The sequence below is a fragment of the Propithecus coquereli genome, unplaced genomic scaffold (assembly GCF_000956105.1).
Source record: "Propithecus coquereli isolate 6110/MARCELLA unplaced genomic scaffold, Pcoq_1.0 Scaffold507, whole genome shotgun sequence".
NCBI classification, from domain to species: Eukaryota; Metazoa; Chordata; class Mammalia; order Primates; family Indriidae; genus Propithecus; species Propithecus coquereli.
In genome coordinates, this window is record NW_012150919.1 from 1,179,485 (window position 1) to 1,195,504 (window position 16,020).

Here is a 16,020-nt window from a genome sequence, read left to right on the forward strand (position 1 = left end):
TAAGTGGACCTGCAAAGTTCAAATCCACATTGGTCAAGGGTCAGCTGTATAAGGAATTTTGATGCTGACACCAGAAAGAAATCCTCCCACGTTCTTCCGACAGAAGACACTGTCGGTTGTGAAGACTTTGGAGGATTCTCCCAGACGACACAGATGCTGCTTCTCATTTTCTCTCCCCTCTTGACCAGCAACATCCCATCAAACTGTCGTTTAGTAAAAGAAGCTGGGTCAAGAATGCCTGAGTCCTGCCTTGGTTAATCCAGTGGTACCCTCTAGGGAAAGGGTCCTCGAACTTTGCCATACATTTCAGTCACCCAGGGAGCTTTTAAAAACTCTGATGCGCTGGATGCGCCCCATAAAACAGAATTTCTGAGGATGGGACCCAGAACATTGACGTCAATAAATAATAATTGGAACAGATGAGTCTAATGTATAGCAAAGTTTGAGAGCTGCTTGTTAGAATATCTGTGATCAGAGTTGATATTGAATTTGTCCTAGCAGCAGAGCTAAGATTCAAACTCAGATTTGTCTAGCTTCAAAGTGCCTATTCTACCTTTTCTTTTCTTTTTGTTTTTTTTGTTTGTTTTTTTAGAGATAGGGTCTCACTCTGTTGCCCAGGCTGGAGTACAGAGGCACAATCATAGCTCACTGCAGCCTCCAACTCCTCAAGCAATCCTCCTGCCTTAGCCTCCCTGGTAGCTGGGACTACAGGTGTCTACTATCACACCTGGCTAATTTTTTTATTTTTTGTAGAGACAGGGTCTTGCTATGTTGCCCACGCTGGTCTCGAACTCCTGGGCTCAAGTGATCCTCCCACCTCAGCCTCCCAAAGTGCTGGGATTACAGGAGAGAGCCACTGCACCTGACCCTACCTTTTCTTTTTTGATCACAGCTCTCCGTTGCTTCCTAAGCCCCTCCATGCTCGCTTAATTGACATATTCGGGTGATGTTCTGTAGTTGGTCAACTTCATCTTCCTTTTCAGATACTTCAGATATATTCACTCATGTTCCCACTGTGACTTCTTCCCTCAAATTTGATGTAAACGATGGCTCCAAGCCAGATAGCTCCCTGAAGGCCTCCCTACCAGATGGTGGAGGCCCAGTATATTGGACTAACCCCTTATCGATGAAAACATGTACCCAGAGGCTGGGTAATTATGAAGCATCATATAATCATGGCCTAGAAGAAATATTCCCTAAATCTAGGAATAACCATTCCCTATATTTCATTGAGCCATTTAACCTCATGCCTCCCCAAACCAAGGTTTTGTGAAACAATTTACATGTTTTCATCAACTCATTTACACTTGCATTCTTTGTGGCTAAAGTGCTAGTTGTGAAATTTGCCCCAATCTATGGGTGTATACGATTTGTCTGGCTTCAAAGTACCCATTCTACCTTATTCGTGTTTTCATTCTCAAGTGTTTTAAAAGATTTAAAAAGATGCATTTGTTGGCTTGTGTCAGCCTTGGAAGTTTATTGTGAAAAGTTTTTATTTTTGAGATGTTTGTTTGCTTTTTTTCTTTCTTTTTTCCCTGTAGAAGTGAAACCGGAGATGAAGACAAAACTTGGTGAGCAGGGTCCTCAGATCCTCGGCGTGCAGAGAGTCTACATTCAGACCAGGGAAGAGAAGCGCATTAACCTGACCGTCGGCAGCAGGGCCTATTTGCTGCCCAACACGTCTGTGATTATTAAGTGCCCGGTGCGACGATTCCAGAAATCTCTGATCCAATGGGAGAAGGACGGCCGCTGCCTGCAGAACTCCAAACGGCTGGGCATCACCAAGTCTGGCTCACTGAAAATCCACAGTCTTGCGGCCCGCGACATCGGCGTGTACCGGTGCATCGCCGGCTCCGCGCAGGACACAGCTGTGCTCAAGCTCATCGGTACTGACAACCGGCTCATCGCACACCCAGCCCTCCGAGAGCGCACGAGGGAACATCCTGGGACGGACCACAACGAAGCCAGTAGTTTGGGAGTCACGGGGCATAAAATGCGGCAAACGTGGAGTAACGAAAACGAGCTGTACCTGGGTGACGGCCAAATTAACAACCAGCCTTTCCTGAGAGCTCTGTTCGGCCACTGCAGCAGTGCTGCAGGAAGCTCCGACTCCTGGGAGTTTAAGAATAAGCAGTTTGAAGCGGCAGTTAAACAGGGGGCGTACAGCATGGATATGGCCCAGTTTGATGAACTGATAAGAAACATGAGTCAGCTCGTGGAAACCGGGGAGGTGAGCGATGACCTGGCGTCCCAGGTGATCTATCAGCTGGCGGCTGAGTCAGCGAAGGCGCCGCCCACGCACAGGCAGTGGAGGGGTATCCAGGAAGAACCGCCTCCCGTTCAGCAAAGGGGGGAGGCAGGAACTGCACCCCAAAGTTCAGATGCGAAAACCTCAGGCAAGCTGACATTCAAGCCAAAGGGGCCCGTTCTCGTCAGGCAAAGCCAGCTCCCCTCCATTTCATTTAATAAAACAATAAATTCAAGGATTGGAAATATAGTGTACATTACAAAAAGGACAGAGGTCATCAACATATTGTGTGAGCTTATGACCCCCGGCGAGGCCACATACACATGGACCAAGGACGGAACATCATTGCAGCCTTCGGTAAAGTAAGTAAAGTAAGAATGCAGTGCTCATTTTTCTAGGACCTTCTTAATGGCTATTCCAGTTTTCTTGAAAATATTTTCAAATTCCGTCTCCTAAGAATGTGTTTCCAACAGGATTCTTTAGGAAAGAAACTTAAAAATGTTAGGATATGTTTTTCACATGTGCATTGGAATTTCGTAAATTAGACCATCGTATTGTCCCAGTCACCATCACATAGGCGTGATACAAGACTGGACACAATGAGAATGAGTTTATGCATGTGTAGACTCTCCCCTTTGCACAGCACTTAGCATTTGAAAATAAAATCAATATAAGACTATTAAAAATGTAAGCATGCTGATAGTAATCCTACATTATGTTGGATCTACAAATCCGAATACATAGAGCTCTTCTGTATCTGGGAGTGTGGTATCTCATTTGAGCTCACATCAGCCCCGAGAGGTTGTCAGGGCAGGGGTTAACCTTTCCGATGAGATCGTTAGGAAACAGAATCCCATGGCTGTTCCATGGCCACTTAGAACCAGGGCTGTATCTCCTGAACACCACCAGTGGTATTTAAATATCACACAAATATTAATCGTAGCCTTAATAGAAATATGGGGTATCTGAAGTAATTTTCTATTATCATGCAATTTTTATGTCATACAATCCAAAAGTAAGATGATTAGAATCAGTTTTGTGAGGTGTTCAAAACAATATTGAGTCTTATTATGATTTCTATGTCAGTGCAAAAATGTCACATTTCATTTATTTTACATAAAACAGCAGGGATAACAGATATTAATTTACTTCTGCATTCATTACTGTCTTCAAATCTTGCTATTTGTATACAAAGAACTATAGACATTGTTCTTTCTTTTAATTTGCATTTAAGAGCTCAAGCTATACCTTATCTATCTCCAAGGATTGTTAGGAGACACAAACAAAACAGCAGACGTAAAATTGTTTAGCAGACCAGAAGGTATTTTCAAAATCCAAGTTTTATTTTTATCATGTCCTTTGTGCATTAAGCCTAATGTGTGAAACTTTAGAAGAAATCTAGGTAAAATTCAGTTTTTCTACAATAAACTATTAGGCCATGTCTTAAATTGAAAAGGTAGAAAAAAATCTAATTTTTGGATTTTTTTTATCCCAGAAGTCTGAACAAGAGTGCAATGAAATTTTAGGAGTGGAATCAGACTTAACAGTCCTCAGAGCTTTTGGTCTTAGGGCCCCTTTAAACTTAAAAATGATTGAGAAGCTCAAAGAACTTTTGAAATTTGAGTTATATCTTGCTACTTGCCTTATTAGAAATTAAAACCAAGAAACATTTAAAAATCTCTATTAATCCATTTTGGAAAAACAAGACCATTACATGTTCACATAAATGACATACTTTTTTGAAAAGCATTATCCCACCCCTCCCCTCACCCGTCAAAATTACTGATGAGGGTGGAACTGCTTCACATCTTCACAAATCTCTTCAGTGTCTGGCATGATGAAGACAGCTGGAGTCTCATTTCTGCATCTGTTATGATACGTTGTTTTAGCTGAAGTACATGGAGAAAAAAATGGACCTCGTACAGATATGTTTGTTGGAAAAAGAAGGAATATTTTAACACTCTTTCAGATTGCTGTGAATATTCTTTAATACTTACACTAAACCTGGACGAATAGTGGTTTGTCACGTGTTAGGTGGAATGTGAAATCTGAAACCATGTTAATGAAATGTTAGTACTCTGTTCATGAAAATCTATTGGTTTATCTTACACTTTGACTAGATTTTTTTTACCCAGGCAAGATTTTGTAACACTATAGATTGGTCATTTGGAAAATATTGGCTCACTGAGTTATACAGATCTTCCAAATATTGACGCAAATATTGACATTTCTTGTTACACAATATAAAAAATACACATACTCTTTAATCTCATCACATATCAGAGGAGTCTTTGAGTTTTGGGAAGCTGTCAAGCTCACAATGGTGGATACTATTACTAGTTTTACAAAATTCTAATTTTAACTTGAAAGCTCAAGTTTTATTATTGGCAACGAATACTATCAAGTTGTTTCCTTGAATTGTCCAGCTCACGTCATTCATTGAAAACAATGCATGTGTCTGCCAAATACCCCAGGTCGAATCATAGTGGGAACTTTTTTGTCACAGTTCGTCCGTCAGTCATTCTTATTCCGTGAGGAAAGCAGCTAGTAGTCAGTGACTCCAACACTCACGCTGACGTGTTACACTTGAGTGTGCAGCAGGAGTGCTTTGTGGGCTCTTCCCATCCTGTCCTGCAGGTTATAAAACGTATGGACTCAAGGGTCAAGATTTAGCAAGATTAATAAGTTTTACTACTTCATCAAGGACATCCTTAAGTGAAACTGGCATTTTTGATTCTCCTGCAAGTCAAGAATACAGCCACTACTGGTGCAATGTGAGGCCACCGCCTTGGTCTAACTGAGGTGCGGCAGCTCTCCCTGCACTGTCTTTCTTTGCACTTTCAGTGCAAAGGTCATCACAGCGAAAAGGCAAGTAATGATTTAGTAGTGTTATGAAAATAGTTTTAATGCTTAGTATTATTACGAAAAATCGTGGACTCTTGGGGGGGTCAAGGACCACCCTTTGAAGACTGCTGTTCTGACTCACCAATTCCATTTTATAAGTTGTGAGGAAAGGGAGGCTGGGACGGTTGAAGTGATCAGTTGAACTGTGGCCACATAAATCCTACGGTGATGCAGTGAAGTATGGTCAGTTTAAATAAATATTTGTTGAATTGAGTTGATTTTTGAATAGTTTGATTTGATGGAATGGAATTGACGTAAGTTTCTCAGGCTGAGACTCCTGAGCTCTTATAAAAAAGAGGTTTTGACATACAGTACATCCTACTCAGATGTGTTTCTATATACTTTAAGGATCAACCATTTGAAATTGAAGCCATTTCATATGTCTAGTAAAATCGTTTGGTTTTAATTTTTTAAGAGAATAAGATCCATTTTTATTTCCATTTGTTTCTCTCAAACTTACCCGATTAATTTGTTCAATTTATGTTTAATTTCCTTGACATAACAAAGGTCACCTTTAGTGTATTTTCTGAATCTCACAAATCTTTTCAGTTGAAGTAATTCAGAAATGGAGTTTCTGAGAGTCTGTATGCAGTGCGAGGAGACTGTAGGTGTGGAGCACCATTCGGAGGCCAACTGAGTAAGAAATCTCAGCTGGGAAGGGAAGGCTGTGTGTGGATTAATTAGAGGTGGAAAGATCAGCTTTGTTATTAGTTCAAGTTAAGAGTAAGATTGTGCAGCAGAGGCCAAGGTCAGATCCCTTAGAACTCCACCTGCCAGTTCTGCAGCCCAGGGGTGGAACCAGGCTGGGCGCCTGTAAGGTTCCTGCGTGGTCAGCTGTTTCTAATCTCAGTGGTTTCTCCGTGGACTGTTAAGTTGAGGCCTACCAAACAAGGGAATTCTTTGAGAATTGCTGAATCATACAAACATATATATGAAATGATTTAAGAAAACATTTTGGTGTGCGTATTTTTCGTGTATGGTTACTGGTTAGACTTTTGTCTTTAACAGTTTCTCCTCAGTAGGATTTGACAGTGACACTCTCGCCCTGCTAATAGTCAGGTTTGCCATATTCCTGTTGCTCTGGGACACTTGAGTGGTTTTGACTTGTGCCCACTTTTGTGTATTTCTTAGGTGTGTTGGCGGGGTGGCATCCCTGGACCTGTGCCCTGCGCCATTATTCTGTTCCATTCTGTCATTCCTACGTTTAGTCATCAGACGTTTTGAGAACTTGCTATGTAAAAGTCGCTGTGCCGAGCACCGAGAATGCACAGCTGTGAATAAGATTTGGCCCCTGCCCTTGAAACAATCACAATCTAGTGGAAAGAAACAGACATTTCATCAAATAAATAAATGAACCAGAGAAGAAGGAGCCCAGACGGTACAGAAGATGACTCTAGGAGCATTGGGGAGAACTTTTACAGGGGAAATTACACTTGATCTAGGACTCAGTGGGTAGGTTGGAGTTTGCCAGAAAGGGGGAAGCGATTTCAAATAGAGTGAACAACACATGCAAGAGCTCAGGGTGATGAAAGATTATGGAATGTTCTGGAAACAGTTAGAAGTTTATTATGGCTGGAGTATGGGGTGAGTGACATGAAGTGACAGGAAATGAAGAAGTGGCCCCACTCAACTCATGAAGAAACATGCAGTATTTAGAGGTTAGAATAGTCCACATTGCTAAGATCTGTGAAGTGGGATGGGGCAGGCCACTGACCCAGATGATTCAGAAGCAGATTCAAATTGTTAAGAAAAAAATAAAATTAAAGTAAAAGGAGAACAAGGGCTCTTTCCTACTTCTCTGAATAATTACCTAATCTGGATACACCTCACCAACTCTGATTCTCAAGGTGATATGTACATGCCAGTTTTCAGGAATATCAGTAACTGGGAAACTACAGTGAACTCATGCAGCTGAGCCCTAATTCCTAACAGCATGGTCCAAATCCCATATATACCACAGCCTTAGCATTGCAACCTTGACTGACTTCTTCGTACAGTAATGAGACAATGATCCATTGCAAAGCAGTCGTAACTGAAGCCCACCCACTCCCAGTGTGAAAATCCAAGCTGAAAATCCACACCTGCAGTTGGTTAGGACGGATTTGGGCAGAAAACGAAAGTTTAACATCCAGCAAATGAATAGGTTTGCTAGGTTGTCTTTCTTGAAAGTGGTAGATTAAGCATTGCATGCATCCAGAAAAGTCTGTTCTCATGAACAGTGGGATGGGAAGACTGGATCTCCAAACACTGTCCCCCTCCACAGTTGCCGTGAATCTAAGGAAGAGGACAGACTTGTCCTGGTCTCTGTAGTTACCTGTCTACAGCCCAGGTGCTTGACAAGATCGTCTTCAGGGAACCCTGCCAGCCCAAAGCCTATAATTTTGTAGTCTTCTTTCTCTGAAACCCGCCGTGACCCTAGAGCAGTTAAATGTCTTACGAGGGTGCATTCTCTTTCTAACTGTTCCACAGAATAATTTTGGATGGAGCTGAGAAGATGCAGATACGGAATCCCACAAGGAAAGAACAAGGAATATATGAATGTTCCGTAGCTAATCATCTCGGTTCAGATGTGGAGAGTTCTTCTGTGCTGTATGCAGGTAATTCCCGTGGTTGAAACCCAGAATGCCTGTTTTTTTGTTTGCTTGTTTTTAGCATCAAACTCTAAAGCAACCGTTTCCTTTAGCATGCATCAGCATCCCCTGGAGGGCCTGTTAAAGCACATGTTGCTGGACCCACCCCTGGAGGTTCTGACTCAGGTTTGGGATGAAGTCTGAGAATTGGTATTTTTAACATAATCCTAAATTATGCCCAGTGCTGGTGGTCTGAGGACCACATTTTGAAAATGGCTGCTCTAGAGCTGGTTTTCTAAGAATTGGGAATTAATGAGACAGGGTTTCATTGGCAGAGTTGATATTACGGACTTTGCATTTTTAGAGTTCCACCAGTCAGTGAAAGAGAATAATTATCCTTTACAGTCTGGCATATACTTCCCAGTGGCTTACCTGCCAATCCTGAGAAACACCTCCAGTTAATTTTAACGGTAAATTAGTATGTGTCTTCATAGGAGGTGGACAATGTCATTTTGATATTAAAACGTGCTTTTATTATAAAGGAACATTTTTAGGTAATGACGTTGCAGGCAATGCTTCCTTGTGGCAAGCTCGTGTTCTGGGACTAAAAATAAAACAAAACAGCCATCCCACAACTCCCTACTCTGTGGTTTCTGGTTATCTGTGGCTCAAATGGACTAAGATGAAAAAATGGACAGTATCAGAGATTAGAATCCAGCATTTAGTCAACCAAGTGTTGAGTTTTGTGGCAGGTACTTCACATCTATTAATACAAATGAGGAGGTTGGACCAGATGAGTTTAAAAGGTCCTTGAATCTGTAGGAGCCCTCCCCGGCTGCCTTCTCAAGACAGGGCGTGCAGGCTTTGGTTTTCTGTGTCTTGGTCCTCCTGGGTGGTTCTGTCCTGGGAGCATCAGCTCCTTTGCAGAGAGCACCAGCCCCAGGGTTCTGGAATCCCTGGGGGGATGGGGGCCTGCCTTGCAGCTCTCAAGTTCCCCTTAAGCCCATCCCAGAATGATCCACATTCCTGGTAGAGCTGGTTCAAGTCCCTCAGGGATCGTAGAACGAGGCGTGACAACCAAAGCCCTCTCCCCGACAAAGCATTCCTGTCTTTTCAGTCCTCAGGATGGCTTTCCACCACCCCAGACACTCCAGGAAAAAATGGAACATTTGGTCCCCCAAGCATGGTCCTAGATTCTCCTCCCTAGAATACGTGGTTTCCAATACCAGCTCTTTTCGGGCACTAACTGCGCACAGGTGATAAAACTGGTTGAGGAAGCACAGCCTCTCCCTCCAGGAGCTTGCATGTGAGTGCTGATGGCAGTGCAGGGAAACCACACTCTGCAGCAGAGCTAAGGCACAGGAATGCTCTGTCAAAGGTCCCCTCGTAGGATGTTGCCTTCCCTGCCTCCCGCAGGCTACCGAGAGACCCTGGGTAACCAGCTCCTTTCTCTGTCTCAACACCCACACCCCTGCGTAGTAATGCTGTCTCCCATGGGTCTGTGAACCCCTTGAGGGCAAGAATGTGTGTTCTTCAACTTTGTACTCCCACTGTCCAGTCCATCCGACACAGAGTATGTTTCTTGAGTGAGTTAATTACTTAATTTGTTAACTAAGTATTAAAATGCAAAGAAGTAAAAGTCCTCAAATGGATTCTTGACTCTTTGTGGCCTTGTTTTTATTATTTTTTCCATGTAAAATTTATGCAGATATTTGTTTCATGTTAATTAAAATGTTAACTTTGAATTTCTCTTACAGACAGGTCTAATCCACTTGTGATAACCTCATACAATCTCATAAATTGGGCACTTAAGACATTTTCTCTCTTGACACTTTCCCCAGTGTAGAGAAATGTAAATACCGTTTTAAGTAGACCTCTTTGCAGTTAATAGTCTTTAGATAGTAATGGCTTTTCTCTTTTGGATTGAAATGAGTTTATTAAAGTAAGGTCAAAAAGGGCCTTTCTGAACCACACATTGAGTGGAGAGAACTGCAGTTGTAAGAGACCTAACAGGTCTTCTAGCTCAATCCTTGTCTTTTACTTAGATTCAAACTGAAGCCCAGACAGGGAAGCCTTTGCCCAGGTGCACATACAGCTTGTTAGAAGAGGCCTCACAGGAATCGTGGCCTCCTGCCTGCCTCATCTTTCTCCAGCACAGCTTTGAGTGAGCTCCGAACCCCGGTGATGTTCTGGCATCCTCATGTCAGCCTGGCTCTGGCACACACAGTATATGCCTGTTCTGACATGTACAGAAAAACTTTATGAGGGTTACGCACCACATTTACATTAGAAAACACCTGCTTGCATCTCCCCCTGCACCAGGAGACTTTGTGCTTATCAAGAGAGGAGATACTTCCCATCTTATGCCTGGCACAGACCACAGGGTGGGCACTTGGTAAATGTTTAAGTCAAATAGAACCTTTTACTATTCTTGGGTCAATGTGAGAGGGCTCCTAGAGGCTTCTCCATCTGGGGTAACTCCTACCAGGGACAACAGAATGGATCAGGACCTTCTGCTCTGTATTCCTCACCCCTCCCCCAATATCTCACATCCCTCCTTCCAGAAAAAGAGTTAGGTGGTCCTGAGCCCTGGTGTGATTTGGCCCTGCTGCAACTCATCCAGGGCTGCACTGCCGAGGTGTTTTTCCTGCCCTGCCATGCCTCCTTTGCCTCTTGCAAACTTCTGAATTCCTTCTTTTTCAAATTATCAAAGAGAAATTTATCATCAATTCTGATTATAAAACTGAAATATCCTCATGGTCTATATATGATTGTTGCGATGCTCCTTTGAATGCATCCAACCACCCATCCATCCATCCGTGTGTCCACTGAGCACCTCCAGCAACACATGTGCAGGTCCCAGTGGTGCACCATGAGGGATGCAGAGAGAACCAAGACTCCACCCCGGCTCTCAAGAGCTCAGCAAAGTTTGCCGAATGCAACACGGTTGACCAAAGAGCAAAAGCCTGAACCTAACATAGTTTCCTGCTCCCTTTGAATTAAGAGGCACCTGTCATCTTGTCTATTGAAAGAAATATCACCAAGCCGCAGCACAACCATGTATCTGTCGTGGTTGGAGGCATCGTGGAGGCAGCCCTTCAAGCAAATGTGACAATCCAATGCCCTGTAAAAGGTAAGTGTGGTCATTTCCAGTGGGAGGGCGTGTGGCCAGCCCAGTGTTGCCAGGAGATGCCAGCTGGCACTTTGGCATTCTAGACCTCAGCCTGGTAGGCTTGAAAATCTGATTTTCCAGCTCTCTGCTGTTGGATCTAAGTCTCAAGGGTGAGCTCACACAGCTCATGAGACAATGTGCAAACAGAACGCCAGTTCACTGGTTTCCAGAGTGGACTGTGACTGCCGTGCACGCTGGAGTGTTCACATTGGCACAACCAGAACGCTCCGTCCCTGTGGGCGGATCTGCACAAGAGGCTTTCAGTCAGACGCTGCTCGGTGAATATGGAGTCGGAGTGAGGGGACCTGTTGGAAGTTTTTGGACGTGTCCTCCAGGTATACACAGGGTGTGCTGGGCAAAGCCAGCTCAGGGAGCAGACATGTCAACGTCGCCTGGCCTAGGCTCTATTTGGGACTGTCCTTGGGTGGGCATCAGCTGCCTGTGCCTCGGGGACTCTTTCTTCTGTGATTCTAACTGCAGACAAACCTCCTTTCTAATGGGCACATGCTCTCATTGACAGAAATAACACTAAGTCTGACCTGGCCTTACCCTAGGGACATTCTGTGTCCTCAAGCCATGGATTCTTAGGCCTTAACCTGGCCTGTGCCTCCCTGAACTGTAGATAATATCACATGCCGTACACATGCACATTTTGCAGGGGCCGGGAGGGCTGGGGGTGAGGGGTTGTGTGAATAGCTTCTTATCAGTTCTTTAAGAGACTCCCCTAAATTGAGATCTACTATTTTAAGATGACTTTGTGATTCCCTTGATTTATGTGCATCGACTTAACTCTCTGGACAACTGTACTTCCTGAGTTTCCAAGTTCTAATGAGATACCCGTTTTTGCAGCCACGTAAGATGAATGCTAGCTAGGCTGTGACCCAGGTGGCCCAGAGTGACCGAGCGCCTGTGCCACTGCTCAGGAACACGGTGAACGTGCACGCAGTGGGAGGGCCCAGGACACGCTCGTCCAACATCCGGGCTCTCTCCCGCGTCACGGTCGTTTGCTTGCCATGTCTCCATAGCTGCACCTTTGGCTCCGCAAACAGTGGAAATTTGTTAACCCCCACGGCATTGTTTTTCACCCCTTGGAAGTCCCTGCGGTGTTTGGCCTACGCAGACTTTTGAAAAATCTCTCCGGGCTCCCAACTGACTCCACCCACAAATATGTGAGTTTTCTGGCAAGACACACCTCGCATTACGGAACGGGCGGCATTCTCTGGCCACGGCAAGGAGAAAAGCAGAGCGGAACTTTGCAGACGCCAAGCCACAATGTCTAAAGTTTCTGTAGCCCTACACCTGCGGAGGATTCTGGAAAACAGATCTGACTTCTGTGAAGAGAAACCTCAACTTTTAACATCACTTCTAAATTTCTCACTTCTACAATAGTTTAAAATCAGGGTTTCAGGGAGAGGAGCCACTGACAGGATCGTGGTGTGTTATTTGCTGTTATAAATCAGGGACTGGATTCAGTGGAAACTGTTTTTGTGAGTAAAGCCAACCAGCAAAGACCATTCAACTCGCCTTGTTCTCATCTGGGCCCAGTCGGAATGTGGGCTGTCTCTGGCCCTCCCTGGTTCCGGCTGCCCTCTCTCCCTGAGCTGTGCTGCTGCTGCTCTGCAACGCCTCTGCCTCCAGGAAGCTCAGTGCTGGGCGCATTCATCGCCCCTCCTTCCCTACACTTCAGCTCTCGCTGGGAATTGTCCCATTCAGTCTTTCCTCACCTGGCAGTCGTCCCTGTGGACCCAGACCCTAGGAACTCATCAGGAGCTCTTTCCTTTTCAGAGTAAACCTGCCTCTGGATGTACCACAGTCTTTGAGTTATGTGCCATTTTTTTTAATTTTATTTTTTAGAGAGGGGATCTCACTCTGTCACCCAGGTTGGAGTGCACTGGCACAATCATAGCTCACTGCAGCCTTGAACTCCTGACCTCAGACTATCCTCCTGCCTCAGCGTCTCAAGTAGCAGGGACTTTTTTTTTATATTTTTAGAGATGGGGTCTTGCTATGTTGCCCAGGTTGGTCTCAAACTCCTGGCCTCAAGCAATCCTCCTGCCTCGGCCTCAGGAGTCACTGTGATTACAGGCGTGAGCCACCATTTTAAACAAACCTGTAGTGAACCTACACTGTTTCCTTATGGGCAGAAACTATAGCTAACTTAGCTTTCTGTGGAGACTCAGCTTTTTAAAAGATAGATGGTGAAGTTGAAGGGTCAGAAAACTCAGGTTTTGGAGACAATTCTCTCACTAGCTAGTATGTAGCTGTAGGTGAGTCATGTATCATTCATACTCTCCTCTCCAAAACAAGAAATATGCTATATTACTGGAAGAAGGACTTTGGTTATCATCTAGGACATTATAACATAATTTACAACATTGAATACTGCCTTAAATTGGGATTTCTGTAAATCAGTGGCATATAAAATTTTTTTTTATTTTTCAGTTGCCTTAAAATATTTTCCACTAATTATAATGAACTCATTTTTGCAGATCCCATAGCACATATTCACGACTTCTAGACAAATTCATATTTCTTTGTTACAGCCCACTATGTTTTACTCATATGGTATAGATTTCAATAACGATTATCTCTAGTCACTCTTAGAAATATTTCTAATAACTATGGTAAATAACAGAACCAGAAAATCTGTATATTTCTAAAGGTTAAAAGTTCTAAGTTGCAAGAGTTATTGTCTTGCTCTTTATGCTCTTTTTAAAAAAAGTTTTTCTCTAAAAGGCTAAAAGCGGGGGATAGTTTAAAGTGCACCCTCTCTGCCACCTTCTGGTAAGAAAGGAAAGCTCCTCTGAGGAAAATGACCAGTAACGTCCACAGCTGCATGTTTTACTTTTCCTCATGTTAATGCGCAGTGAGAAAATTACTTACCCTATAATTTTCTGTTGTGTGTGTCTTATGTGTTGTCTTATACCTTAAGCTCATCAGAGATGCAGCTGATGTGAGGCCCTGCTCTGAAGTGTTGTGTTGCATGTCTCACTCCTCTTTAGCCTCTAAGAAACTCTGGGCCTGCAGAGTGGAATGGGGTTGAGCTAGGAATATGGTGATTCCCAAACGGATGATGCTGGCAAAGCTATCGATGGCCCAGCCCCAAGAGTACAACATCTCTTAAACACAAGGTGCGCTGGGCAACTGCTGCTTAGCACAAACTGCAGTTGTCCAGAGGGGTTAGAGATGCTTCAAAATTACAACTAAGCTAAAGAATAAAAACATCTCATGATGGTAGTCATAGAACATCCACATACGACTGCTTTAGGAGGAAAAGTTCTACGACTGTGGGTAGCACCTCACCTCCCACCAGACAGCTGCAGAAAAACAGATGCAGAAAAAGCATTTGACAAACTTCAACACAAAATTATGTTGAAACCTCTTGGCAGACCAATAATAGAAAGGATCATCCTTACTCTGACTTTTTTTAAAAAGTCCCCATCAAAAACCTACTACAAACATCATACTTTAATGATGAGACTTTAAAACGTTCCCATTAAAATCAGGAAAAATGATAAGATGCCCTTCATCACTGCATCTGTTCAACACCGCTTTAACACTAGCCAATGCAGTGAGATAAAACTATTTTTAAAAGAAGGAAATAAAATAATTAGAAAATTTTTTTCTTGTTTATACATAATGTAATTATCCTCATTGAAAATCCAAGAAAATATATAAAATTTTGGATCTCTAAATTCAGAGTAATTTCAATTTAAAAAAGAAAGTCCCACAGGATTGCTAGAACTTAACAAACTATTCCTATAATTAATATGGAAGAGCAAGTGGCCAAAAATAGTGCAAACACTTTAAAAGAATAACAAGCTGGGTGAGATTTGCTCTATCAAATGTAAAGACTTGTTTTAAAGCTGAGGACTTACAGCAATGTAAGAAGGATGGACAGATAAATGGAATATGGAGCCCACACACATTCAAGCATATAGTATATAAAAACTCAGAATTTAATAGCAGTAGAATTAAAAATTCCAAATAAAGGACAGACTGTTAAGTAAATGATGATAGGATAATTGGTTATAAATATAAAAAAAACTCTACCAAAAATAACTTCTACCTGGGTTAAATGCCTAAAATATGAGAAACCTAAAAACTTTTATAATAAGAGATATCTTTATGACTTCGGGATAGGAAAGATACAAAAAGTGCAAGTCCTAAAATATCTATTAGATAGTGGTGATGGTTGCACAACTCTGCGAATATACTAAACTATGGACTTATCACTTTTAAAGGGAATTTTATGGTATGTGAATTATATTTCAATAAGCTGTTACAAAAATATTGATAAATTTTGCTGCGTTAAAATTTAAAAGTTCTGATCCCTGTCTGACACTGTCAACAAATTTAAAAGTCAAGCTGCATTTCTAGATGAAAGTATTTATTGTATTGTATCCAGAATATATAAAGAACTTCTGTGAATCAATACAAATCACAAGCTACTCAATATAAAAATGAGCAAAGGATATGAACAGTCAGTTTTCAAAAAGTGGAACCCTAATGGCCAATAAGCATGTGAAAATATTCTCATTCTGACTGGTAAGGAAATTAAAATAGAAGTAAAATTTCATTTTATAATCTATTAGACTGGCAAAACTTAAAGAGTTTGACATTACCAAGGGTTGGCATGGAAGAACCAATTTAGAGAACTATTGTGTAAAATCTCATCAACTCAAAGATGCTCAAAACCAGAAATTCTACTTGTGGATATAGCCCTTGTATGAAAAAGATGGTTTCAAGAATGTGCATTGCAGCATTGTTTGTAGTAGCAGAGAGAGGGAAGCATACCAACGTCAAGATTGTTGGTACTCCTGGGAGAGAAAAGAAGGAAAAGTTTGCGGATAGAACTTTAGCTCTAGTCGTAATGCTTTATTGCTTCAAAAAGGTCTAAAGCTGTGGGCATGGTGGCATGAACCTATAGTCCCAGCTGCTCCGGAAGCTGAGGCAACAGGATTCCTTGAGCCTATGAGCTCAAGGCGAGACTGGCCAACATAGCCAGACCCCATCTCTTAAAAAAATGTCTACCTAGCACTCTGGGAGGCCGAGGCGGGCGGATTGTTTGAGCTCAGGAGTTCGAGACCAGCCTGAGCAAGAGCGAGACCCCGTCTCTACTAAAA

The 16,020-nt window shown here is 42.7% G+C and overlaps 1 protein-coding gene across 1 annotated transcript in view; it reads left to right on the forward strand.

Annotated features, from left to right (window-relative positions):
- ADAMTSL3 (ADAMTS-like 3) overlaps positions 1–16,020 on the forward strand; it is a 291,707-nt gene that overhangs the window by 232,492 nt on the left and 43,195 nt on the right. Inside the window, exons 21-23 of the mRNA XM_012656530.1 lie at positions 1,542–2,610; positions 7,622–7,749; positions 10,727–10,855. Coding sequence (XP_012511984.1) covers positions 1,542–2,610; positions 7,622–7,749; positions 10,727–10,855 — 1,326 coding nt within the window. The remainder of the gene's footprint in view (positions 1–1,541; positions 2,611–7,621; positions 7,750–10,726; positions 10,856–16,020) is intronic.